The 27,610-nt window shown below is 47.8% G+C and overlaps 2 protein-coding genes across 4 annotated transcripts in view; one reads left to right on the top strand and one right to left on the bottom strand.

Moving 5' to 3' along the window:
- Positions 1-281: 281 nt before the first annotated feature.
- On the bottom strand, positions 282-3,488 carry LOC130518449 (formyl peptide receptor 2-like). The gene is made up of 3 exons (XM_057021067.1): positions 3,346-3,488; positions 2,468-2,645; positions 282-2,215 (listed from the first exon to the last, which is right to left on the bottom strand). The coding sequence occupies exons 1-3, from the start codon at positions 3,462-3,464 to the stop codon at positions 1,328-1,330; spliced, it is 1,185 nt and encodes a 394-aa protein (XP_056877047.1). The 5' UTR covers positions 3,465-3,488; the 3' UTR covers positions 282-1,327.
- A 6,553-nt stretch (positions 3,489-10,041) lies between these two features.
- Positions 10,042-27,610, top strand: part of LOC130518438 (retinoic acid receptor beta-like) — a 66,045-nt gene continuing 48,476 nt past the window's right edge. The window contains exon 1 of one of the 3 annotated variants that reach the window (XR_008948029.1): positions 10,042-10,334. The gene's annotated coding sequence lies outside the window, so the exon portion shown is untranslated. The remainder of the gene's footprint in view (positions 10,335-27,610) is intronic. The other 2 variants (XM_057021045.1, XM_057021043.1) reach the window with 2 other exon arrangements.

Raw genomic sequence — 27,610 nt, 5'->3', positions numbered from 1 at the left:
GCGTTAGTCGCTTATTTGAATTTAATATTCTCGGATTGAAAACCGCTATTAAAATGGCGATTTTATGCTGTTATTCTGTGTTTTTCTTTATTAGACTTTTCCATGATCTGTGTTATTGTGCTTACAGCCTGATTACACTCTGACATCACTGAGCCTCAGCAGCTAACTGGCACATCAACATGATATTTTGAACGAGTAAAAACATGCAGCTGCATCAACGTTCACAACAGGAGCAGCAGAGGAAGAGTCAATGATCAGCAAATACTGAGTCCATGAAAGAATTCTGATTCACTGTCTTAACTTTATTTAGTTTAAAAACAGAAGTTTAACAGTAATTATAGATAAACAACCGAGTTAATTCACATAAAACATGTTTTTTTTTTCGTCGTACAGGAGTGAGAGGCAAAGTAACTTTCAATTATCTTTCTATCAATGTTTGGACGAAAAGTAGTTTCGCCACATTTCCACTTAGCTTTTTACGTTATCTGCTTATTTAATCTGTAATTTCACAACTTCACCGTTTCAAACGAAGGTCATTTTCACAATCTCAGGTTGTATTTTTCGAAGCTTCTGAAGGCAGAAACCAAAAGAAGAGACAGGAGCTGAGAGAGGCTGGTTTAGTTAGCAGACTGCTGCTGCGGATGGTGCTGCTTTATTTTTTGCTTTCACTTCAACCTAAAAACAAACCCAAGAAACTAAAAAGCACTTTCAGTGGTTAAAAATCGTGTTTTAATGTTTTTTTTTTAAGAAAAGGAAATCTTTAAGTTTTGCATTTGGAAATCCAAAGCAATTAATTTGTAAGAATTTTAGAGGATGTGTGATATTGAGCTGAAAGTTAAAGATGTTTTTGCGTCTTTTATTGTGAGTTAGTCTGACGTTAGAAATGAGAGAAGACAGGAAACCGCCAGAGCTGAACCATTAATTTGGTCAACCACATAACACGTTCAAACATGATGAGAGCAGCTGGTCGCTGAGGCCCAAATATCAGAAAAGACTCCTCATCTCTGAGGCTTTACCACCCACTGATGGAGGGCTGCAGGTCAAAGGTCACTGGCATCGCTGCAGTGGTGGGAACTTTTGTGTGTGTTTTTAATTTGGCTGTCCAAACTGATCAGAGTTTGATTCTGCTTCAGCGTGACCCTGGATCAGTCGGGGGGGGCGCTGGGAGTTACTGGCTACCCCCCCCCCCCCCCATCGGCCTAAGACCCGCCCCCACAGACAAACAGGATGGAAACACTTTCCTGACTTTAGTTGGAATACTCTGAGAAAGAGGCTGCAGTCGATCCATGCGTCCCTGTCCCAATGGGCAAACCCGAACAAAAGGCCTCTAACTAAAAGTGGGCGTGGCCTTCACTGCTAGGCTCCGCCCTGTGGCCATGACGGTGCTGTGTTTGGACGTGGTGCTGTCGTCCAGAGACTGCTCGTTGGACTGCATCATTTGTCTCTCCAGGTCGTCCTCCAGAGCTCTCTTGTAGACCCCTGTCAGACTCTGCCTGAAGTGGCCCCTCCCCTGCAGCCCCATGCAGAAATACAGAAGTGGGTTGATGCAGCTGTTGAAGTACGCCACAGCCGACGTGAGCGGAGACAGAATCTTCACCGCCTCGTTCTTCCCAAACACCAGCTTCACCAGCTGGATGCAGTGGTACGGCGCCCAGCACACGAAGAAAGCGATCACTAATGATGCCAGTATGCGCAGGGGGCGGGACTTTCCTGACAGGCGGGTCCGGCGAATACCAACCCCGGCCAGGATGTAACAAACGAGGATGACTACGAAGGGCAGCAGGAAGCCGCACAGGAAGCGATTGGTGTACAGCGCTACATTAGTGCTACTCTGCCTGTCTTCAACACCCGTAGAACACCGACTCAGGTTGTTGTTACCCATAGAGATGCGGCGGTAAATAAAGTAGGGGCTGCTGAGGATGACGGCCGCAATCCAGACGCCAATGGCCACCATCCTGGCGGCCAGTAGGGTTCTTCTTCGCCTGGCAAAGAATGGCTGCCATACGCAAAGCACCCGGTCCATACTGATGATGGCGAGCAGGAACACAGAGCAGAACATGTTGGCGTACTTGAAGAAACCGTTGAACCTGCAGAAGAAGAGGCCGTACGGCCAGTAGTCGTAGAAGAGGTTCTTGATGAGCGACAGGATGCGCGTGGAGCAGAAGATGAAGTCGGCCACGGCCAGATTCACCAACCACACGTTGGTGACGTTGGGCTGAAAAACAAAATAACAGCCGAGTGTTAAAAAGGTTGACGCTGGCGGATCCTCTGGGGAGGAGCTCAGGGTCCTGGTTGGTTCCTGGACCTGGACTCTGCTGCTCCTCAGATCAGATCAGCTGTGAGCAGCCAGTCAGGTGTTAGTTTATCAGATTAAAGGGACAATGGCGCCTGTTTCTTTGGTGGCCAACGCAGCAGGGCGGGTTTGAGGTCAAGTGAAACAAAATGGTGGTTTCTGGTCTTTGCGCACCTTTAACTTGAATCCAGCCACCCAAATGACCATGGCGTTTCCCACAAGGCCGAACAGGACAGTCACAGTGAAGATGATGATGGCGAACTTGGCAGTGATGGCCTCGATGTCCCCGCTGCCCTCCTGCCTCTTATTGAGGATGTGAGGAGACAGAGACGTGTTTAGGAACATTGTTCCACTGGAAAGGAGAAAACATGGATGAAGGGAGAAAAAGACATGATTTTGAGTCAGATGCACGCACACACACACACACACATACACCCCCCACACACACACACAAACACAAACACAAACATATATACACACACACACATACACACACTTCTGTATTTGTAGCAGTTTCGTTCTGTGTTTACTTCATCTTTCTTCAGAAGGGAACCACTGCGCTGTTGCTTATATGACCGATAAGCTTGAATAAAACTATCCTGTCTAGTCTTTATGTCATGTGATATATGTATATAATCCAGTATAACTGAAGCGGCTGCATCAGGCTACCTGGTAGAATCACCTCATGTGTAACTGCTTCCAGTCACACTGGTTCCGTCAGATGGAGAATAAACTGTTCTGATATCTGTTTGTTTCACTAATGAGGGGAAAGAAAGACGTTCTGACCTATAAATATCCCACAAACAGGAAGTCACCCATCTTTCCATGGAAAGAGACTAAAGACTTGAAAGACTCTTTCCATGGAAAGATGGGTGACTGATGGGTGAAAGTTTAGGGGAGTCCCTGCTGTTCTCTTCTCTTTGATCAAACACCTGGAATCTGAAGCTTTTGGTCTGGTTGGTTCCTGTCTGGATCCACCAGCAGACCAACATCAGATCCAGACACAAACATTGGAAACTCCATCAAGTAATCAAGAGAACCATCATACTCACATGAATGAGTGGAGGTCAAGCGCTGGGTTTTGGTCTCTTGAACGCCCGCAGACCCCAGATGTGCTGCTCCAGGCTGGGTACACATGTCCCTGTGAGCTGCCTGTACCATTCAACACCATTCATCTCTCTCTCTCTCTCTCTCACACACACACACACACACACACAGGGGGAGGGGCCTAGGCTGCGAAAAGCGACAGAGGAAACAAGAACTAACAACTGTGCATCAAAGTTTGTCTCAGCCAAAATTGTTCACTAATTATTGATAAACTCATAAATAAGAGGATCATCACAGGTGTTTTCAACCCAATTCTAAAGAAAAATGCGTGTAAAAAGACACAGCATAAATTGACAAAGACTGAAATAGCCTGTAACACACATCATAAAGATACCGCATGTTTGCACACATGTTTACATAGAGTGCATATCTTTTAAACAACAGAAACATTACCGAACCATACTGTCAATAAACTACTAACTAATGCAAAGATAAATGCATCAAGATGAAATGAAGGTTCTTAACAGAAACCAAATGTTGTTATAGAAATTAAACAAACTCATGTAATACAAATATACTGTCTATTCTCTTGTAATGAAATCTATTTATTTATTTTATTCCTTGTTTCTTAAGCAATTTGCACATCTGTATTGATTCAATTGCTTTTTATATTTTGAACAAAAAAGTGTTTCATAAACATTAACCAATAATCTATTACTTATTTTAAAAAAGATGATCTTATTTGTTAAAATATTACGTAATGCTTGATTGAAATAAAAAAACAGTAATTTTTCTACCGTGTTCGACTGCTGCCCCCAAGTGGTCACATGTAAAACTGCAACATGTACAAACAACATGGCAAAGTCAGTGCTGGGGGTGGGGGTGGGAGTGGGGGTGGGGGTTGTTGAAAAAGATTTGCTTGAGCTGTTGCATTTGATATAAAGAGGGGAAGTCGGTTATGCAGATTCAGCCACCACTACGTGCAGTCTGTCAAAGTCTCAACAGTGAATGTGACAGTTTGGAAGAACTGTAATTGCCTAGCAACAGCTGAATTACATCAGCTCCCGTGGATCCCACTATTGTAAGTCGGTCTCATCACACTCCAGCGTGTTGCTCTCAAACAAAACTAATCCTCAGACAGTTTTACGGGTAGTTTCATCATGTGGTTTGAAACTGTCGGCTGCTCTGCAGAGAAGGAACATTTACTTAGATGTCAGTGTTCCATCTGTGAGACACATCAGGAGGACACGGGTAAGCCAGTCTTTTATTTCAGACCTTTAGCCTCAGACTGTCTTAATCTGGCCTGAGGAGAAACTCTCCCCCTGTGAGCCTCCACAGAGTTCAGATCAAGGAAACATGTGCAGCATCCAGCAGCAGACGTGGACGGACGACTCTTGTTCCCTCGACATGCGACAGCTCTGATGAAAGGACGGACATTTCCAGGCAACCGTATTCTACAGTGTCATTATCTGCTCGGGTGTCATTGTCTCCTGAGTTGCCCTCACGTTGACCTGTTCAATAGTTCCCCTGAGCTGTGCTGCAAACTCAGATAGATGGTCCTGGTGAGCTCACACCCCTGCCTGGTGACAGAGATAAGGAATCACACACCACAGGCTGAACGCGGACCCTCATCCATCTGTGATGAGCAAAAATAACACAATATCCTTTACCGCCAGCATCGGAGGATTCCTGCTGGGCCCCATTCAGAAGCTGCTCGGGAACAAAGGAATGAAGCTTGCTGGTTGTTTAGATGAAGCTGCCTGTCGGTGTTTCCAGGGTTTGGTGATAATCCTCTGTTTTTGCCATGACGCATTCAAGGGTCTTCCTCTGTGAGCGAGCCATCCCACCTGATTGTTCTCCTGTTCCTCTGAGATTTAGATTACATCGTCCAGGGCCTGATGAGACTGCGGCCCAAACTCATCCATCATGATGTTCCTCCATCACCGCAGATGATGACACTGTCACTAGGAAACGAGCAAAACCGGGGCAGCAGACGTTCCATTGACGAAGCTTCTGCGAGGAGATCCTCTTTGCTAACATTACACCGAAGGAGACGTAGAACAGCTGTTCATTTTAATTTCCTGCTGTTGGCTCCTGACCAGTTCAGCGGTTTCAGATGGGAAAGTTTGTTTTCCACTTTGTCGTGCTGTGAAAGCCACAAACAGTGTTGTGATCCATTCCACGTGTTCTCGATAAACTAAAGGAACGTCTCCTCAGGACCAGGGCCCTCTGCAGCCCCTCTCGCCTCCACTGTATTTCTGTCCACTAAGCCAGGCTGAGCTGCAGCTTATCCCCTCACATCAGCTCAATAGTCATTACTTTCTCCAGCACAGACCTGCCAACTCCACTTCCTCTGACAATCAATGGCGAGTAAGAGCCCCCCCAGGCCTCGGGACAAAGTGGGCATTGATCTGCGTGGAGTGTGTCTGAAATAACATGTTAATAACATGGAAGTCGCACCTGTGGAGGAGCTTCCAGGCCTGGAATCATCACTTAGAACAGGAAGAAGTGAGTCGAGTCAGTCAGATACTTCTTAATAAGCTACCTGGTGATCCGTATTGTGGCAGTCTGGAATATTATTGAATCTGGAAGAGCATCCATCCTTTCTGCCTCCCATCAAACTTTGTCAAAGCAGAAGATCAATATCAATTTTGTTGCTCCAACACATTGACCAGAGGCTGGATGACAGAGGAGCTCCTCAAAGGCTCTGGGCTGCGGTGCCACGTATCCCCACCGTAGCTTCACCTCCGATATCGATGTTCAGTAACAGATACAGCTGATCTGTGGTTGAGAGAACATAAAAAACGTCAGACGCAGCTTGTCAGAGGAACCATCTCCTGAAGGTGTAAAATCTACTGATCTCCATGTCTGTGAGGAGATGAGCCCACTGCAATAATCCTGAACTGTTAGAGCAGCATACGCTGGGCCATCACGCTGACATATGACAGAGATTAAGCCTCGCTCGCTAACATTCTTCAGCAGAACATACAGGCCTGTGCTGCCGGTGTGAAGCTGGAGGAGGAAGGCCAGAAGCTGATGAACCTACGGCGATGACAACAGTACTTAAAGTGTAGAAGAGAGGCCGAGGCTGGTCCGGAGAAGTCCTCCATCAGAGGCTGCATGCGGCAAAACCAGATGGTGTAATTACGTTGGTGATTGAGCAGCGTGGAAGCGGGGCGCATCTATCCTCCCAGAGCAGAAAAGTCCTCCTGGTTTCACATCAGCAAAGGGACAGGCATCACTTCCTGTCTAGGAGAGGAGAAGTTCTAGGTATCACTTCCAGAAAAGCCGATAACCAAAGTGATGAAGTCTGAGTCTGTGCCCGAGGAGGTCAGCTGAGGTTCCCCACAGCAGATCCAGGACGATAAGATCTGGAATAAGACATCGGGATGAAAGACATCAGGACTGCCCATCCAGCTTCAGCTGCTTCTGTGTTTCCTCTGAGCTGACTGCAGCCTTGAGCACGAGGAGAATCTCCTGCAGCCCCTTTCACACGTGCACCATTATGCAGCCCCTTTCACACGTGCACCATTATGCAGCACACAGGCCTCATGTGTGAATGCAGACAAACAGAGCGGAGGAGCAGAAGCTGAGGTCTTCCTCACCTGTGAGCTACTTATTGTAATTGAGTTGATCACTTTTAAATAAAGACACTCATTGTTCTTCCTTTGCTGCCGCCTGGAATCAAATTGTTACCTCAGTAACGAGGTCAGGAGTGGGTTTTCTTTAGAACACAGCTCACTTCGATCTGTTGCTGTAGGTCGGCTCATCTGCGTCGTCCGGCTCTTGTGTCGGCTACAGTGGCGCTGACAGCTAACAGAGGGAGGGGGTGTGGGAGACTTATTGAGTGTCGGGCCTGTGTGAATAAAACCGCTCCGGCAATCGTCTGGCTCAGCAGCACGCGGGAGCGATAAGGAGCGCCCAGTTGATACGGTGTCAAAAAGAGGAGTTTCCCGGCCCTCCGCCGCCATTGCTCTCTTTTCTCCTGCTGTCTGCAGAGGAGGCTGCAGATAGAATCTTCAGGAAGAGGAATGCTCTCTCAGCGCCCGGTGCTGATAACGACATCATCTTTTGCCACTAAATCTGTCTTGGGCTTGGGGGGGGGGGGGGGGGGGGGGTGGCATTAAGATGGCAAACAGTCATATCAGAGCACGGCAGCAGCGTTGCTCTTCAGGTTCTGAGCATCAGAGCACGGCAGCAGCAGGAGTATGAGACTAAGTGACTCTAACTGGCTCCTGATGACACTTTGATTTCGTCCCGACACAAACTCTTTACTGCAGAGTTGTGGTGAGGCCTCAGGTTGGAGGATGTTCTGGTCCCTCTGTGTTCATCAGCAAAGGGTGGAGAACCTGTGACCCCATCAGCTCACAGCTCCTGAATATTTGGTGTGAAAGTTGGTGAATAATGGCCAGAAAGTACAGAAACAATCTTTTCCTTTTCCTGTGACACTGTTGGCCTCTGAAAGTTGTTTTATGCTTTTATCTGATGTTCTTCTGTCGTTATGTCACGATGCTCCTAAACTAATAAAACAGACGGATGAATTTTAAGCTTTTAGTTTCATAAACATGCACTCAGGAACGTTTGCTCAGCCACAAAAACAAAGAAAGCCCTTTATTTTGGTACAAATTACTTATATAATTTTTAACAGGTTTCCTCTAATTTGACTGACTGCAATTATCCAAACTTCCTAAAACATTAGATTGTATTTAAGCTCATTCCTGCATAAAATCTTTGAAAAAAAACAAAAACAAATTTGATCTTAACTGAAATAGCTTGAGATGAATTCAGTTCAGAATTCTTCAGTAGAAAACCTTTAAACTGGTTGTAACGCACCCTTCAAACATCTGGAACATCAGGAACATCATGTTTCAGTCGAGTGGATCCTTGAAGCATCGGGTTCTGAGTTCAGCTGCTGCGGGAAGCAGGACAGATTCCTCTGCATGATACCTTCTCACCCACCGAATCAGCTCTGTTCCTTCTGAGGCTTTCAGAGACTCTTGCTCAGAGGGGTTTTGGAGTCTTTCTGCAATCAGCGGCTCATCTCAGTCAAAGTTGGATCATTTGTGGGAAAAGGGAGTGTGTGAAAGACACTGATGATCGTGGGTGATGCCAACAGCCAGCAGGACAGTGAGAGGGGACTGTGTGTGTTTGGGGGTGGCTCTGACAGAAACATGCTGTACAGCTGGAGCAGCTTCTTCTGCAGCACAGCTCCTGCAGTAAGTGGGTCAGCAGATGTGATCTAACAGCAGCTCCTCTGGCTGCTGCAGAGCTCAGTGGAGCTCACAAACCTGGTAAAAGCCTCCAATCAGGGTTCAAACGGGATGAACAGCAACACACTGGACAGAGATTATTTTAACTGAGTTTAGCGTTTCATTTTTGCCCACTTCCTCCTGCTCTTATTTCCCTCCCACCCACTTAACCTCACCTGTGGCCAATTACCTCCCCCTCCCTCCACGTCTGGGTGGTTTGTACCTGCTCTCGGATGGTTGATTATTCGGACAGACTTATGGTGATTCTGGTGAGAGCGGCCTTCCGTCGTCCAGTGAGTGGCTTTACAGTAGTTTTACTGTCTGAGTTCAGAGTTCACCGGCTTCATGTGTTTTAACTGGGGCGGAACTGGAACTGGTTTTTGGTAAACAAATTGATACTGTTGTTGATGATCGATACTGTTGTTGATGATCTATACTGTTGTTGATGATCGATACTGTTGTTGATGATCGATACTGTTGTGGAGGATCGATACTGTTGTGGAGGATCAATACTGTTGTTGATGATTGATACTGTTGTGGAGGATCGATACTGTTGTGGAGGATCGATACTATTGTGGAGGATCGATACTGTTGTGGAGGATCGATACTGTTGTTGATGATCGATACTGTTGTTGATGATCGATACTGTTGTGGAGGATCGATACTGTTGTGGAGGATCGATACTGTTGTTGATGATCGATACTGTTGTGGAGGATCGATACTGTTGTGGAGGATCGATACTGTTGTGGAGGATCGATACTATTGTGGAGGATCGATACTGTTGTGGAGGATCGATACTGTTGTTGATGATCGATACTGTTGTTGATGATCGATACTGTTGTGGAGGATCGATACTGTTGTTGATGATCGATACTGTTGTGGAGGATCGATACTATTGTGGAGGATCGATACTGTTGTGGATGATCGATACTGTTGTGGAGGATCGATACTGCTGTTGATGATCGATACTGTTGTGGAGGATCGATACTGTTGTTGATGATCGATACTGTTGTGGAGGATCGATACTGTTGTGGAGGATCAATACTGTTGTGGAGGATCGATACTGTTGTGGAGGACTGAGACTCAGCGACTGACTGGAATCCTCAACTATCTGAAGCTACAGGTGGAGTTTGATCCTCCTCCGGGTGGATTCATGGTTCTGTGGCCCCCAAATAAACCAACCAGTGAAAAACTCATCAAATAACAACATTGATCAGAAAGTGTAGGTTTAAAATATCTTGTTCCTCACTGTTACTGACTGTCAATCCTGACAAACACCAGTGAGCATCAGGACAAGTTCAGACTTAGAAATTCAGGTTCAACCGCTGAATAGTGAACTTCGAGTCACGTGTTGACTCGACGCCACCTGTCGTTAAATTCCCACTTTTCTGTTGCAACCGCTTCCGCGGGGCAGAGTTCGGTCCGTCTCGCGTGAACCCTGCTGTGCGGGGGCGAGCTCGTGTCACGTGGTTAACGGTGTCAGTTTGACGAGCGCTCCTTGCACGCGGGGTTCAGACCCCATGTTCTCGCGCGGCGAACGCGCGCCCGTTGGAAGGAAAGCTCCGTGTTTTGCGCGCAGCAGCGGCGCGCCGACGGGTCGGGTACCCTGTGCCAAAAGGACTTCACCTCCCCTCCCCGAGAGGAGAGAACCGCGACTCGATCTCCGGCAGAGGTGTCGCTTCCGGAGCTTTAACCGCGGATACGAGCCGGAGAATTAAGATGTCAGGAGCCGCTGCGGGATGCGGGTAAGTTTGTCCGGGTGAACCATCTGTGGCGCAAACAAAGATGTGAGAAAGTGGAAGGAAACTTGTCGCGGCTCGGTTCTGGCATGTGCGGAGTCAGGTGAAGTGGGACACAACGGGAGGCGTGCGTGTGGCGCTGCGTGAGAGGCTGTGTTGTTGGTGCGTCTGGAAGCTGCAGACAGACAAAACCTCCCCTGCGCTGCTGCTTTTGTCCGCTGACTGTTGGCTGAAGACGCCGATGAGGGCGGCACATGTGCGACCTGTTGACCCCAAACCGGGCTGATTCCAAACTGAGCTCAGGTGCAGAATTCTTGCTCACCTCTGCATGGACCTGACAAAACAACGGTGCTTTCACGTCCCTTTGGTGTAAATACGTCTGATGGTGAACACAAAAAATTCAAGTTTTCAACCACTGACCCACAGGACAGAGGAAGATGGAATAGAAAACAATATCACACCTCTGTGAAGAGACCGATCCGGTTGTCGTCATGGTGGCGGGACCTGGGAGGCAGCGAGAGGCTGCAGGCTGCGGCAGCGCCGCTTCTTTTCAAAGCTCATTTGTGCCTTTCATGCCTGCACTTTAAACCCTTTGATGTTTTTTCCTGCCTCCGAACCTCCGCTCACTGCAGCCACACTCCAATATGTTAATATTCTCTGATTGACTTACGAATCTTTTAATTAACCCACTTGTATGCGCGCCACAGCATTGTCCTCTGTGGAATGGCAGCAGAGATGGGGAAACGCCCCCCCTCCCATGACAGAATGACAGGCTGTCAGTTGGGATTTCAAAGTCAGTGGCAGCTCGGGCTGAAATGATTTTTTTTTAGAAGCTCTGCTTGTTTCTGTGAGAAATCTGGGGGGAAAGTGCTTTTCCACGCTGGATGTGGTGATTAAGACTTCAGCTACACGATACAATATTAATGACTTTGGGAGATATCAAAGGAGGAGGCTCAGAGATGCTCTAGCCTGGAGTAAGCCTACATTAATAATGGGCTTAATTCCATCAGCAACTCCACTGTTTCTTTTGCTCTTTCATGTTGAGCCTTGTGCCTGAATCAAAGCAGTTTAATGATGCCATACATTTTCATTTTCTCACCATTTACTCCAGTTTTGTCTTTGTCTGCATTTTTGACTCTTTTCTACCTTCAGCCACACACTTGCCCACGATTCTGTGCACGCGTGAGACACCCATGGTCATGTGATTACCGCCGTCAGACAGTAGGTGGCAAAATGCTCTCAGGGATCTCTGCTAATGTCTGATGGCTCAGGCGGGCCACTGAGGTCGCCTGCCTCACCCACAGAACCAGAACAGGTTCCAGAGCTGCTCATGATAAAGAGCAAAATTCTAGCCTGCAGTCTCGTTTAGAGCTCTTAAATCCTCCGGTCGGGGTTCTGGATGGACCGGAACATTTTCATACCCTTTTGCTTTTTCTCTGATTCTTCACAGCTGCTGGTTTGTTGTCAGGGTCCAGTAAAATTCTTCAACCTGAACATTTAAGTTAAAGGCAAAAAAACTGTTAAAATTAAAATTATCTGTCCCAGTAGAACCAGTCCATTTTCCCTCTCTGTCCCAGTATAATCAGTCCATTTACCCTCTCTGTCCCAGTATTATTTATATCTCGTGTTTTATGGGACTTTGGGGTCAGAAGGTCACCTGTTTGAATCAGAATTCTGCTGCCACATGGTTGCACCAGTCCTCCCAGTCAAACCTGTGCTTACTGGTGCGCCGCTGCAGGTTCCTACGGGAGATGAAGAACGTGGGTTCTGTGTTCTAGTCTTCAGTGTTCTCGTGCATGGAAACTGAGTTCTTAATTTGGAAAAGCAGAAATAGACGGCGTTGTTCCGCTCCTGCTATCGTATTATCTACAAGTGACGGCATAATTAAACACGTACTGTACGGCGAATGAATACGATGGACCGTGTAATGTGGCGAGCGAGGGAGCGGAGGGGTGGGAAAAGAGAAGACGAGATTATAGAGAAGCCTTTGATGCCGATTCTGGCTCTGGGAATCCTGGTGTGCCTTCAGGGGAAAGCTGCTCTCACACAACATCAATAATGAATGAAAGATATCTGCTTGGGTGGAGGACTGAGCTGAAGCAGCATACTGATGTCAGCTGCTGGAAAAGCGGCACTTCATTAACCGGAGAAGAGGCCGGCGTCTTCCTCTTCACCTTCGCTCACACAAAAGGCCATTTAGAAAACTTGGTTAGCGATGACCGACGCTGCATCTTTGCCGAAACACAATATTCTGAAGGGTTGAATAATTTAACCTGAACGAGCTCCTGGTTTCAGTTTCTCAGTTCCTGGAACTCAGTCAGGAGCTTCCAGACAGAAGGACAGAACTCCAACAAATCAGAAAGATGAGAGGAACCATTGAGAAGTTTGATGCTGCAGGTCCGAACGGTAACCAAAGCAGAGTTTTGGCCGCTTTGGGCTGGAGCTGCAGGGGCGCGCACGTTTTCAGGCTCTCACTGAGGATAATGAAGTCCATGCTGGAGGAACGAGTGCTGCCTCTGGATCCCTGCTCGCTTCTGGCCCGAGGAGGTCACAGCGCGCTGCTCAGATGCCTCTGCTAGCGTCATCATTAGCAATAAGCTAACAATCTTCACAGCTTCTGGCCGACTGGTTTTGTTTGCGATGGAGATGAAATCAGGGCTCCTGCAGCTACCCGTTGTGTTCAGGCTTCAGAAATGCTTCAGACATTTTTAGTAAACAGCATGAAAAACAAAGAACTTTCCAGCTTCTGGGACAGCTTTAAGAAGACTATTTCTCATGGCGTGTTTCCTGAGGAGGTTGTTAATTCTGAAGCTCTGTCAGCGGCTGAGAACATGCAGAAACCATCGTTACTTTAAAGAAGTGAGCCAGTGGGAGCAACAGAATCGACTAATCACATGTTGAATTCCCTGGAAAAAAAAGTGTCCATGAAATGATCCTGACACCGTCTGCTGTGTCCCAGAGGAGCCCAGTTGACTCAAACTGGGCTTGATGGTGATGTTCAGACTCTTTCATGTCCTCCTTATAACTATTTTAGCAGGGAGGAGAAGTGGGAGGGCTTTTTTCTTCCACAGCAGAAGTTATTTGAAGGGCATGTTAGCCTGCTTTCAATACTTGCATTTGCAATGCAAATGACTCATCTGAATAATCCTCCTGGTTAACTGAGACTGTGGCACATTCATCCACTCTAACACGGAGGTCACGGCATTTACTGCTGGGGAGGAACCACCGACAAGGTCAACTCTCATCTGAGAGCAGAGGGTTGAAAATTTAGACCATGTCCAAGTTCAGGACAGGTTCCTCCTGCTGTTCGCTCTGCAGTACCACTGGGGGGTCTGTGGGGGCAGCAAAGAGGCAACACCAAAGCAACGTGACGTTTGAGGTTTTGTAGATTGATGGTGCAAATGAATGTAAGTGTCCCTTGATGTCCCACGTCTACATCTCCAGCAGCTATAGCGTCCATAACCATGTTCGAGAGTGAGTGGTCAATGTTTTGGTTCTTCTGCCACAGAAGTAACATGTAGCAAAAGTGTAAATGTCCGCATGCAGGAAGTCCTCTGCGTTGTCCAATACGCTGCTCACGCGAACGGACGAGTCACCTGTTACGGCCTAAATTGGCTCATCAGACGTATCAAAGCGGGTCGACCCCAGGTCCGACTCCCGGAACAGGAGAATCCTCATCCCGATTGTTGTCGCGTTCTTGTGCGAGAGAGTAAAAACATCGCAGTTTTTCTGAAGGTTTTTGACTGCGTCGTTCTCGGGCTGCAGCCTCAAACTCTCCTTGGACTCATCTTCAAGGACGATGAAACATCTCTCGCGGATGCGTTATAGTCCTGCTAGCAGGCTAACTGCACAGCCCGGCTCAGGCGGGAGTCTCCGCACCAGCGAAAGCTCGTGTTTCTGCACCCTGGCTCCAAGAGCAGGCAGTCTCCTCCCTCCATGACACATACGGGGCTGCAGCTGGTGGCGGCGTTTTGGCGTGTTTGCGTCTGCAGCCTGCAGCTGTGAACACGCGTGTTTGTGTGTTTACCATCGGTGAGTGATGAGTCACCTCTCCCTGAACCTTCAGAGTCCATCGGCTGCCAGAGTGGCTGCTTACCATGCCAAACGTTTGTACCCATTGGCTGCGTCTGGTGAGAGGGGAGTCCCTGGCACCACGCCGCCCCCCCAACCCCCCCCCACCCCTGCTCCCCAAAGACGACAGTGATAATAGGTGAGGGGGTGTGAAAATCCCCTCAGATTCTCAGCTTTGGGAGCCAGAGCCATTGAAAATGTTCCTGAAAGTCCTCAATGAAGACAAGGGGAGGGAGCAGGGATCACCCTGGTGTTTTAACTGTCGGTAATTTATGCATCACGTGCACGACATTCCAAAGGTTATTTTAGGGAAGTTGGCAAAATGGGGTTCAGAAGGAGGCCACGGTTCTGTCCTCAGGCTCCTCCGTCCTTCCACATCTGCATTTTAGAATTTTAGCCCAGACTCATTCTTCTAATGAGTCTGGGCTAAAATTCTAAACTCTGAAAAGCTAAATTCTTTGTTTCCTCTGTGTGAATCTTGGATTTGTTGGATCTTTTTCTGGCTCACGTTGGGGTTAATGTGCCGACGCCACCCTCTGACTGATCTTCTGTCTTCATTAATAAACCGCTTAACATAATATTTCCATGTCGGAGGAGTCTTCTGTTCTCAGAAGGTTTGTGAGGTGTAAAGTGGGATCGTCCTGTTAAACACGGTGTCAACCAGACATGAAGGTTCTCGAGGCCTTCAGCAGCAGAACCAGTCCATGACGTTTCACCTGTGATGACCTGATATTCTCAGGTGAGATAAAGGATGGATGGATGATTCTTGAGGCTCTCTAGACACACCAGCTGGCCCCCTTCTCCTCTCCCCCTCTCTCCTTCCTCTTCTTCTCTCTCTTCTTTTCATCCTCTCCTCCTGTTTTCCTTCGGGCCTGGAGGCTGATGGAATCCACAGCCTGTTCCGGGGCCCTTGACCTGGTCTGGTCACGTCTGCAGGCCCTCAGAGCTGCTTTAAACACCTCACAGGTCACCTGGGACTCGGCTGCCTTGAGCTCTGAGGCGGAACCAGAGTCTTGCAGGCAAAATCCTGGCTGAAGCTTCTGGCCTCCACGGAGCCCCAACAATCTCACAAATGATGCTCGGATATGAAAAGCTTCACTTCCAACAAAAGAGACGGTGCCTGTGAGGAGCAACTATCTGAATACAAAGGGCTTCGTTACTATCTGGGCTTAATGTTGGTTACCAACACGCTTTGACGGTGATCACGGCTCATTCCTTTAGTTCACCTTCTCAAGCTGCTACTGTAGGTCATCGTGAAAATAACTGATGCTAAAACGTTTGTTCGTCTTCGATGATGTAACCTCCTACTGGGAGGCATTTTTGTTTGGATGTATTGATTAGCATCAATGCTAACGCGATGCTCCCTCAGAGGTATCGGGACAGAGATATTTAAAGGACTGCTTTTTATGGTTTGAAATTAAAATATATGTTAGGCTTCAGTAATCCAGCTAACTGGACATCAGAGCTGCGCCTTTGCACACTGACTTTGACATAGAATCCTATACTATTTTGCTTCTCTCTCTCTCTCCTCTCCTCCTGACCTTGTTCCTCATTCTTTGATTTTTCTCCCCTCCGCCTGTCGTACATTGATCAGGCCAGGATTGAAATAAACCTCCTCCCGCTCCGTCCTTCTAATTTCCTCTGCCGCGCGCGTGCAAACAAACAAACAGGCAGACAAAAATGCTGATGAATTTCACGTGGCGCATGATGATGGATGGTGACCTCTGCTTCGCCTTTGCTGTTGTCATTGTCGCTCAGCATGAAGGATGGACAGCAGAACACAAACCAATGATCTTTTCCTCATCCAGTCCAATGCCTCTGAGTCGGAATAATTCAATTTGTATCCACCAAAGCTGCATTTGTCATAGCTGGTATGTGCTCCCGGGCTTCATACCCAGCATGCTTTGCTGAAGACACTTTGATTCACCACATTCAGAGCTGGTCTGAGATCAGTCACTCACACCAGTGATGGCATTTTCACAGCTCCAGCTCAGAAATCCCACCACAGCCTGTTCTGCTAAAACTGTCCCATGGCCTTTTTAAAAAATCAGGATTCAATATTTCAGTGCCAGAATAAGAGAAAGAAATCAGATGTAGACAGTTAATAATCTTCCGTTCTTGTAAATTCAGGGTTCTTTTGCTTTCTGCTGATATCGGTGACGTGTCCAGTGGTCCTCTTTAGGAGGAGCGCTCCACCGTTGGACATTGACTAAGTTCCACGTTCCCCTTTCCCAGTTGCACTCGCTGGGACCCTGCTGGCCTTTTCGTCCACACGCTCGTCCATTCCTCTTTGTTACTGCAGCAGGGAAAGGAAATGAAACCGGTTCTGTTGGGCGATTGATGTGTGACCTCTACAAGAATGTCCTCATTGAGACCAGCGACCGCTAGCATCAATTCACCAGATTGAATAAGTGTTAGCATTAGCATGGCTGCGTTGGTGAAGAACCTGGAAGACACCAGAACGCAGCAGACCCAGCGTGTCTCTGATGATGTACCTTAGCTTTTCAGCCAGTTCTCTTTACATTTTAACCGTTGCTCCATCAGCGTTAAAGCATTGCCCAGACTGCAGTTTTTAAAGCCTCCAAAAAAAGCAAACACACACACACACACACACACACACATACACACACGCACACGCACACACACACTCATGCAAAGTCAGAAACTGAGCATCACTGATTTTCCTCCTTTCATAATATCTGATGAAAGCTCGATGCAACATCTGGGTCCTGCGTGACAAACTTGCATTTACATTGCACTTGCATTTACAATATAAAAGTCTGTCGACTCTTAAACCGGAAGCTGAGTAGATTCTGTCAGTGTGAGGCAGCTCGCAGGCTCATGGTTCTCGGTTTGACCAGGGCTCCTCGTCTTTCACAGCCTGCAGACCAGATCAGATCTGAACTCTACTGGACCCTCAACTGGGATTTTCCTCTTGAAATCAGTTAAATTAGTTTTTATGCAAATGTCCAGGATGTTTGTGTTTGTGCTGTAGATGCAACAGTTGGGTGTTTCCTGTTGCCCATCTGATCGACAATATTTCCAGGAGGTCAGTGTCAGTTCTGCTCCTCTGCTGCTGCTGCTCCTCTGCTGCTGCTGCTCTTTTGCTGCTCTGTTGTTGTTGTTGCTGCAAATGTTGCTGCAGCTGCTCTGTTTTTGCTGCTGCTCCCCTGTTGTTGTTTCTGCTGCTGCTGCTCTTTTGCTGCTGCTGTCACTGCTGCTCTGTTGTTGCTGCTGCTCTGTTGTTGTTGTTGCTGCTCTGTTGTTGTTGCTGCTCTGTTGTTGTTGCTGGTCTGTTTTTGCTGCTCCTCCTCTGTCGCTGCTGCCGCTCCTCTTTTGTTGCTGCTGCTGTCACTGTTGCTGCTCTGTTGTTGCTGCTCTGTTGTTGTTGCTGCTCTGTTGTTGCTGCTGCTCTGTTGTTGTTGTTGCTGATCTGTTGTTGCTGCTCCTCCTCTGTCGCTGCTGCCGTTCCTCTTTTGTTGCTGCTGCTGGAGATATGCTGGCCTGAATGGGCCGTTTGTCTTGACTGATGACCGCTGTCCCATTTAAATAAGCATTAAAGTGTTGGGTTTGCTCAGAGACGCAGGCTGGGAGATGGATGACACCCCGGAGGTGTCTGGAACAGGCGGCTGTCCGCCTGGATCCTTCAGTACGAGCAGAACTGTCACACTGGATCAATAGCAGGAGGAGGGATCGCTCCTGTCAAGGATTAAATCTCAGTAATTGATACATTTCCAAGATGCCAGCCACAGATTTGTTTCAGCATCCTGCTCTGTCTCTCAGCTCTGATATAAACAGTAGGACTGTGTCTCATTCCCGGTGTTCAACTGCACTTTTCCTCACGGCTTCAGAGACGTCTGACTAAAATAAAACACTAAAATAAATTTGGCAACAATTACAGTTCCAAAGCTCATTTTCAACCCAGTTCTGATGCTCTCTACTCAGATTTCACATAATCAATCAATCTAGGCACTTTCCAGAATCCCAGGGCCTGACCCCAAACAAGCAACAGTGGCAGGAAAAACTCCCCTTTAACAGGAAGAAACCTTGAGCAGGACCAGGCTCATGTAGGGGGACCCTCCTGCTGATGGGGGAGCTGGGTAGAGGGAGAGGAGAGGAGAGGAGAGGAGAGGAGAGGAGAGGAGAGGAGAGGAGACCATGACCCAGTGGGGTGACAGAGGTCTGTCAGGTGATCATGTTTCTGGACCCCAGCACTAGGGGGCGCTGGTAGCTAAATGCTCGGACCCCCATTCTACCTCTAGAGACTCTGGGAACCGCAAGTAGACCAGCATTCTGAGAGCGGAGCGGTCTATTGGGAATATAAGGCGTCATTAGCTCCTCCAGGTTAGGGTTAGGGATGGAGCTGGCCTCTGAGGACCTCATAGGTCAGAAGAAGATTTTAAAAATTATTCTAAATTTTTTGGGCAGCCAATGAAGAGACGCCAGTACAGGAGTTATGTGATGTCTTTTGTCGACACCTGTCATAAATGGACAAAATTCTGGACTCATTTATTGCTCATTATCAGACTGATTATCAGCTGCAATCTTGTTCTGATGCTCCATCTCAAATTCTCCCTCAGGAGGCTTCAGGGTCAGGGCGAAGCTGCATCAGGAACCTCAGAACTGAGCCAAGTTCCTCCAAAGGTTCCTGGAGGAAAAACATGCAGCTTCAGTCATTGTTAGAGAACACTTGTGTTCATCGCAGCAGCAGTTGTGCTGCTCTCCCTCTCCCTCTCCCTCTCTCTCTCTCTCCCTCTCCCTCTCCCTCTCCCTCTCCCTCTCCCTCTCCCTCTCCCTCTCTCTCCCTCTCCCCCCCCCCTCTCTCTCACACACACACCACACACACACACACACACACACACACGCACCTGTGATCACCTGAGCCACAGCTCAGGACTCCCTATCAGGACTTTTAATACGGTTCCATATAAACCACCATAACTGATTTGATTCCCTGCAGTTGGAAAATCTTTTGATCTGCCTTCAGCACATGTGGAAGCCATCGCTGACATTCCGTTCTGGACTACACAGTGTTTTTAGAAGCCTTTTTAAACGGCCTAATTTCTGAGCCTGGCGAGTAGAGTTTCAAAGACTGTAAAGATTCAGTTCCTGTTAATGGGAATCTTCCAGCCGGAGTGAAACGCGGGTCAGTGGTGAAGGAAAAGAGATAAGAGACAGAGAAAGAGGGGAAGAGATTAATGGAGGCTGAAATAAAGAAGTGTTGGGGTTGATGTTGGGGGGTGTGACAGATTTAGTCCCTTTTTTCATGGGTACATTAATATTAAGGTGGCAAAATGAGGAATACTTTGGAAAAACTGTAATTCCGGCTGCGCATAGACCAATAGGCTTTTGTTTAAGATGTTCGATGCTGAATATGAAAGTAAATAAGTGAGATGAAGTTCAGCAGGAGGTAGACACAAGTTCACAGAAATCTCCCGCTGTTCCACACCCGGGAATTTGTTCCTCCAATCCCTCCCAGGAGTTCTCAGAAATGTATTCACTGGATTCACCCGGGCACATTTTCTCACTTGACACATCGAGGGCACTGTGGAAAATAAACAGAAAATAAAAGAAGCAAAATACAAACAAAAGGATTTATGAGTTTATGGTTTCACAAAGCTGCAGATATTCCAAGTGGCTCCGACTTCTGTCTCCTGAAAGAGCTAAAAAATGCAAAAGCATCCAGAAACTCCCCGAGGCTGCAGCTTTTTCATGTGTAACTGAAGTATTTCTTCATCAGGGGGAACTCCGAACGGGCTCGGAATGATGTGCAGCTGAAAGATAAACACATGGATTATTTTAGAGATCTGCAAACTAAAGTCAGCAACAAAGTTCAGCAGTAAAAACGAAGACCTTGAAAGTTCCCCGTTTGAATCCTTGGTCAAAAACAACAGCGCGCTCCTATTTCCACGCGCGCATTAGCAGGATTAGCCTGGAGCTAACGGTGCTGCCGCGCCACTTATGCCTGCTGCACGCGTGCTCGCTCACGCCGCTGCTAATGTGTGGACTTAATCACGCCTTCAGTTAATGTCTTCAGCCTGGAGAACCGTGGACGAGGCCCAGCCGTCAAACCTCCAGCGACTCTGACCTTCTTTGTAGAAATGTTGCCAGCGTGCGCATTAGCTGCTGTTGGACCTGTGGCTCAGATTCTAAAATGAACTAATGAATAGTTAATGGGGTGATTACGCTGAAAATAGAATAACAGGTTTCAAAAGTCCTGGAGTTGTGTCTCCTGATACGTTGATAAAACGGAAGGTCGTTCATTACGCGTTCTGTCCTCTGCAGATCTCAGATCAGTTTTTGATGACCTGTATCTTTGCACGAACGTTCCCACCTGTTCAGGCTGGTTTTATGCTGAACAGGAAGATTCTGCTGTGATGGAGGCAGGAAAGGATCCGTTTTACCCCAGCGTGGCTGTTTAAGTGTTGAGCCCGGCTGAGAGCCCTTCGGCCTGCTTCAGCGGTAAGCCCTCGCAGCAAGGCATGATGGGAGAGAGAGGCTGACAGCCCAGCGCTCACCTGAGCCTCCATTTGTCAGCAGCGTCTTAATATTTCAGCGGCTCCCTCAAAGAGCCGTCCCAGCACTTTCTCACTGCAGGCTGCTCCAGCGGCGGCTTACAGGCTTTAATTAGAGGAGGAGGGCCCTTATCACGGGAGCAGCCGCCGCTCTCGCAGCCTGGATCCCGCTCTGAATCTTTCATCACACTCTGGGCTCCAGTTCTAGACCGGAGGTGTCAAACAGAATGTGGAACAGTCCCGAGGTGCTCTGTCTGTCTGCTCTGGATGGTGTTTGCGTTTGGGCCTGGGTGAGGGAGTCTGGTCGGGCCAGCGTGTCCGGAAACATGAGCATCGGTTCTCTTCTTGAATTATGAATCACTGAAATAAAACTGGAAGTTGTCTGGATGGATGGATGCGGCGCTCCTCTAATATGAACAGAAATTGGATTTTGGAAGAGTTTGGGACTAGGTTGAGACAACAGCTATTACATATTTATCCATTTGAATTCATCACAGCGGGAGCTCCGGGTCCATCACTGGCTGGTATTTTGTGGGAAAGCAGGGCTGAATCAATTATTTAGACTAAAATGAAAAGTACAAAGGAGCCATATCGCAGCCTGCAGCGAGCCTGGGAAATGAGGTCAGTTTCATAATATTCTAGCGGGACGTAAGCTGCAGCTGCAGCTGCTGCAGCGAAGGAGCGGATGGGGCTGCAGACGGGATCCCGGCTGCTGCTGAAGATCCAGCGCTCAGCTGGACCTCGTGCTCCTGTCGTCCGCTGCAACGCATGAATATGAGAGCACAAACGAGCTCCGGGTAAACCGGGCCTTTCTCCATGGGTTTTATTCCGAGTGATCCTGTTTAGCGTAGCCGATGAGTCGCGGTGGATCATCGAAACAGGAAATTGGGATGTTTAATTCAAATGTGGTAGAATGTAGTTAAGAACATTCACTGTGGAGGTTATTATCACGGCAGCTTCTTCAGAACCTTCAGTTTGTTGCTTATGGAGCCAGAATAGAAGAGCAGAACAAATTCAGCACCACGTGTCCTGTTTGTTGTTTAAAGGCTGGCGGGAAGATGTTGGTGGATTTCAAAGATTTACAACATCACAATCATTTCCCTTCACAATAAAAGACACAAAGTTTAAGGTCGTTTAGCAGGACAAAGCAGCGCTGAATCAAACGCATAATCTCGGCTGGGGTCCCCGTGGACCCTCTCCAGCTGGAGTTTGCGAAGGACGTGATGTGCTGGAGCCCGACTGGACTCGGCTGCAGTTTTAATGAGTGTTCTTAGACTGGATCAAGGCCCCGGGGCTGCAGGTCTCTATCAAAGAGGAGAGGGATTGGAGGCTGATTATCCCACCATCAAGAGCTGGAGCCGCGCTTGACTTCACTTCTCAGTGCTGCTCACTTTATCAGAGCCAAAGCAGCAACGAACTAAAGGAAATCTCTTCTTTTTGTTCACAACTTCTCCTGTTTTGGTCTTTCATTGCTAAATAAAATGTTTCATCTAAAGCGATTAGTAGTTAAAATTTATAATAACTGTGCTGTTTTGACAGGAAAAATGAGTCTTTCATACTTTTGGATCTATAATGGGAAGAAAAAGTTTCTGACACCTGTCAGAAAATATGCTTGTGGGTCAAAGAAAACACGTTCTGGCGCGCTAACGGTGTCAAGCGGGTGTTTGGCCGCTGACCTGGAAACACTGACTCGGTGCTCAAGGTCACAAAGATCTCATGACTGTGCAGACGGCCCAGTTGACCGAGGAAGTTCACATCTTTGTTTTCTGTTTGCTTTTCCACGCAGACCCCACAAATCAGTCACGCGCTCCCACATGCTCTTTAAAAACATCAACGCTTCGTACGCAATGGCGCGCCTCCACCCTGCAGGACAATGCCCGGCATTGTGTGGATGTTATTCCAGAGAGACCTTCGCCGGACAAAGAAACATCCATTTACAGGAGGGGAAATCATTACCAGATAACCTGTTATTGCCATTTAATGAAGGATTGCACAATGGAGCGCCATCAGTGCTCATGCAGATTAAATCGGGCAGTGCAGCGAGCGCACGGCTGCTGCTGATGGAGCATCGACGGCGTCGCCGTCACTCGCTGGGCTGTATAGATGTCTCCAGGAGGCGCGTTCATCATTTTCCTCCCGGAACGTTTCATGTTGCATTGATTCTCTCGCCGCTCTGACGCGGCTCATAATGAGTATCGCTCCCCCGCCTCGTGCGCGTGATGTTGAATGGCGCCGCGGCGCTACTTTATAAATGACGTTTCGCCGACCTTTCTGAGGTCTGTGGTCGCTGAGTTTACTCCACCGTTTGTGAAGCGAAAACCCAGTTCCAGAGCCGGTTCTGGTTGCGGGTTGTGACCCGGTTCGCTCGGCTGTGTGGGTCATGGCTCTGATTGTCTGCAACAACCTGACGTCCTGGGATCAGCAGGATCTACTGTAGAGACCTGTAGAGATCTTCTTGTCCCGAGTCCACCCCTCACAGCTCTTCCTGTGAACCAGGTGGTTCTGATGGTCTGACTGATCTCACACACACACACACACACACACACACACCTGACTCGGCTGGGTTGGGGGGACAGAGCTTTCTTTCTTTAACGTTCTTTTTCTCAGGCCCCTCCACTGCTTCAGCCTCCTGCTGCTCTCTGTGAAAATGGACAAAATCAATTGTTTCCAGTCAAGTTGGTTAAACGGGCTGTATCGTACTAGAACACAGTTTTGGCAGATGACACATCCCCCCCGACACCCCCCCACCCCCGTCCTGACACTGCTGCTGAATGACAATAGGAGCAGCGGCGCCCGAATGCCTGAAGAACTACAGGGGCAAAGATGGAAATACAATCACAAGGGTGTAGCAGTGCTGACCCCCCCCCCCCCCCACACACACACACACACACACACAATTTGCATAGAGGTAGTTTTAATCAAAGCAAACCCCCCCAACAACAACAACGGTGAAAACTGTTGAAAAGGGAATTGTGAGTTTTTGCTGCCGCAGGATTTAGTTGTTAAAACAGTCGGTCTCTTCAGAATTTTGATGCCTGGTCGAAATTTAGATAAAACAGTTATTGAAGGATGAACTGCAGGTGTGGGACCTTCACCTGGACTGCTGAGGTTGTCCCAGTCTGACCAGTCCGTCCATTCATCCTCTCTCTCCTGGTGTAAACAGCAGCAGCACCTTGTCAGGAGTGGATGCTGCCATCTGTGATCGGTGATTCAGACCTTCACTCTCCCACTCAGCCGTCCTAAATCCACCATCTCTGCTCCGTCAGGAGGAGCCAGCCTGAGTCAGGTGGGTGCAGCGGAGCCTGCTGGGCTCGCAGGAACGTACGAGTGTCAGGATGAAATTTTAATGACGGCGGCTGGTAGGGCTGAAACGTCTGTATTAGGAGCTGCGGCTCTTGGCAGGCTGGGAGTCCTTGGAGAGACGGATGAGGAGCTCATCCAGGGGAGGAGAGCTTTGATCAGCTCCTCTTATTTCCATATCGCAATAAGCCAACTGCTGTAGCCGCTAAATGAAAGACGACATGGATTATGAGTCAGTGGGCTGGAGCGGCGGAGCTGCACGCGCCAGATTCCTGGACAAAAACCAGAGCGATGAAGCTGTTTGCTTCCCGCAACATTTGCATGCTTCACCTGCGCCGCTCATCCTTCAGAGGCTCCTTCTGCTGCTGCCTCCTCTTCTTCTCCTTCGCCCCCTCCACCACCGGCAGGGTGTGCACTGAGCAGAGATCCACATTCCAGATTTGAACAGCAAAGTGTGTTTGTTTTTCTTGTTTAATGCAGCTTTATTGTGAATTATTAAAACTATTCTCTAACCTGGAGGCAACATCATGCTTTCATGTCTTTGATGTGATTTTTGTCGACGTGAGCTGATCAAATAATCATGATGTGACATCCCAACCGCTCCGACGTGCTTCTGCTTAGAATGGTTGGAAATGAGAGATTTAAACTTTAGAATTGACCCTGAAGTGACGCACACGATGAGCTTAATGTCTGAGGCAGAAACGTAACTGATGCTGCGGGCAGGAAGTGACCAGCACGCGTTCTGGTCGGAGCTGATCAGTGAAAATAGGGCTTATAACGCAAGAAAACCAGAATGAAAGTTTACGGACCAGGCAGCCGGACAGCCTGAGGCTGAGCTGCTTCCTGTAATCAGTTTTGGTAACCGAGGTTTGCCTGTGTAAAAATCTTTACAAAACCAGCGTGTTGGTCACGCCGCCGCCACCGCCGCCGGCCCGGCGTGGAGGATGGGTGTGTCTGTAGCTTGTCGGCTGCTGTAAAACCCGAGCCTCTGATGAATGCAGCTCCTTTTCTCTCGTCTGTTGTATGTTAATCTCCTTCTGCCGCTCGCTCTGGTGCCGCTCTCCTCACAGCTCCTGCGTGAATTGCGTACTTCTGGCATCAGAGGAAACGAGGACGGAAAGGAAGCAAACGACATGAAAGACGGAGACGGAGGGAGACGAGGAGAGGCGTGACAGTCGGGCGACCCTGTGCTTTTCCGTGCTTGATGGCAGTTCTTCCTCCCTCACCGGAGCCGTTGATCTGAACCACTTCCTGTTGTCTTCGTCTCCATGCAGAATCAGAACCGATGGACTTGTCTTTGCCTCTAATTCCTCCATGCTGACATCTTCAGAGGACGTTTCCCCTGTTCTCCGTTTGCTGTTTTGCTTCATCACAGCGCCCCCCCACCCCCACTTGGCCCAGTTTTCCCTGCATATCTAATCCATTTCACTGCGGCGCTTGTTTGTTTGGCCTATAATGATGGCCGCGATGATCACCAAATGAAGTGTGCTGTCGAGTCGGTGAGTCACTCGCTGACAGAATGAGGGGATTTTCGGGGGCTTTGCAGCTGCCTGCAGATCATAAATGAGGCATGAAAATGACTCAACAAACTCAAAGAACCAAGAGAGACAGATGGAATTATCATGACGCAAATAATTCTAATGAACTGAGGACATCCTGCACGTATTTAGATAACTGGCGTGACATCTGTTTAAAGGGGAGCAGCGAGGGTGTCGTTGATCCGGGAGCTTTTCACTCGGTTTGACGGATGTGCTGCATGATTACCACTAATGTCGTTACTGCAACAAAGATGTGTGAACATGGGGTCTCCTGCAGGAGCATTGGACAGACTTTTTCACTCGCGTTTCCTGCATGACTCTCAATGCAAATAGTCCACAGATGTTGTTGTTAAAGTTGACCTTGAATTTGTTTAAATGTATTATTGAAATAAATGACGTGGAACAGCTGTTCGGCTTGTAGAACATCTGCATTTTGCACTTCCTGACATGGATCTAAAGCATCTAAAAAATGTTAGATCGGAGTAGTAAAGCAGGAGAATTATCATGAACACATGCACCCAAATCATGATGGTCGCCCCCTAGTGGCGAGAGGCAGTAACGAGCATAGACCCCTCCCTCTGAATTCCATCATCAATCCAAATAAAAACAAAAAAACAACGGAAACTAAAACATCCCTCTGCTGGCTGGGATTCACTTTGCAAATGTTTTGACTAATGTCATCAGTGCAGTGGCCACATCCCTCTCTCTCCTGGTCAATAAAATCACCTTGCAGCATTTCAGCTGCTTTTCACGGGAGTTGTCAAACAATTATTTCTCCTCTGATTGGAGCCCCTCAGATTAGTGGGATCTATACATTCTGTGCATCTCCTCCGCTGTACTGATGTTCCAGTCAAATCTGATCATTTCATCTGTGCCAGATGTTCTCACAAAGACCTGATCGTTCTCTGTCTGTCTCGGAGCACAAGCGCTCTCACAGATAGAAGAATGCAGTATCGTCCACAGCTGCAGGCAGGTGGAACCTTAAAAAGCTCTTCATCTCTGCAACATGGAGTTCCTGTTCCTCTGGAGAGGGACGAATGGTTCCTGCTGAAAGTTCCTGTGCAGGAATATTGGCTTCCAGGATTTGTTTGTAGTCTTTCCTGCTGTCTGTGCATCCATCTTAATGAGCGCCTTGTGTCCCAAAATAGGACGTAAACCAGCTCCCACGCTGACAACGGCTCAATTAAAGAGTCTAAAGCCCTAAAAATAAATATTACAAAGCTGTCATAAATAACAGTTTTACATTCATAAATATTTAAACCTTAAACTTTTCAAACTTTATCAGCATTCCCTCTAAAAATAATCTCATTATTAACTTTGTCCTGTTAAGTGTTTCTTATTTATCCCGTCATCATTTGCATATAAAATATTTGTAAAGGAACCTGGTTGTTGTTTAGCAGCCGCAGGGACAAAAGAGCCTCGCGTAGAGATGCAAAACATCCAGAAGAATCCCTAAAAAAGCCAGCACAAACATGGAATAAACAAGGATCTTTGTGTTGTTTGTGGATCCTGCAGGGGATTAACGGAAAAAAACAGGTCTGAGTTTGGGAAATGGAGCCACAGAATCAGACGCTGCTTTTATAAACCTTATTATTACCATCGTTGCTAATACTCTGATAATAAACAGATGCTGTCTGAGCATAAATGTTAGTCACAGTCGGCTCAGCGAGCTACTCTAACATTGCTTTAATTTCCCCAAAGTGTGTGTGTGTGTGTGTGTGAGTGTGTGTGTGTGTGTGTGTGTGTGTGTGTGTGTGTGTGTGTGAGAGAGAGAGAGAGATTCTGCTGATGTGGAGCCTGAATCTGCAGTAAAAGACTGTTGACATGTTGGTGAGATCATTTTTGTGCTTTTGGGTTA

Source organism: Takifugu flavidus, chromosome 21 (assembly GCF_003711565.1).
Source record: "Takifugu flavidus isolate HTHZ2018 chromosome 21, ASM371156v2, whole genome shotgun sequence".
NCBI classification, from domain to species: Eukaryota; Metazoa; Chordata; class Actinopteri; order Tetraodontiformes; family Tetraodontidae; genus Takifugu; species Takifugu flavidus.
This window is presented reverse-complemented; position numbering and strand designations above follow the sequence as displayed.

Excerpts from the sequence above, each read along its gene's own strand:
- LOC130518449 (XM_057021067.1), bottom strand. The coding sequence starts at position 3,464 with ATGGTGTTGAATGGTACAGGCAGCTCACAGGGACATGTGTACCCAGCC. Across the intron at positions 2,646-3,345 it reads CTTGACCTCCACTCATTCAT|TGGAACAATGTTCCTAAACA; the intron begins GTGAGTATGATG and ends TCTCCTTTCCAG. Across the intron at positions 2,216-2,467 it reads TGGCTGGATTCAAGTTAAAG|CCCAACGTCACCAACGTGTG; the intron begins GTGCGCAAAGAC and ends TTTGTTTTTCAG.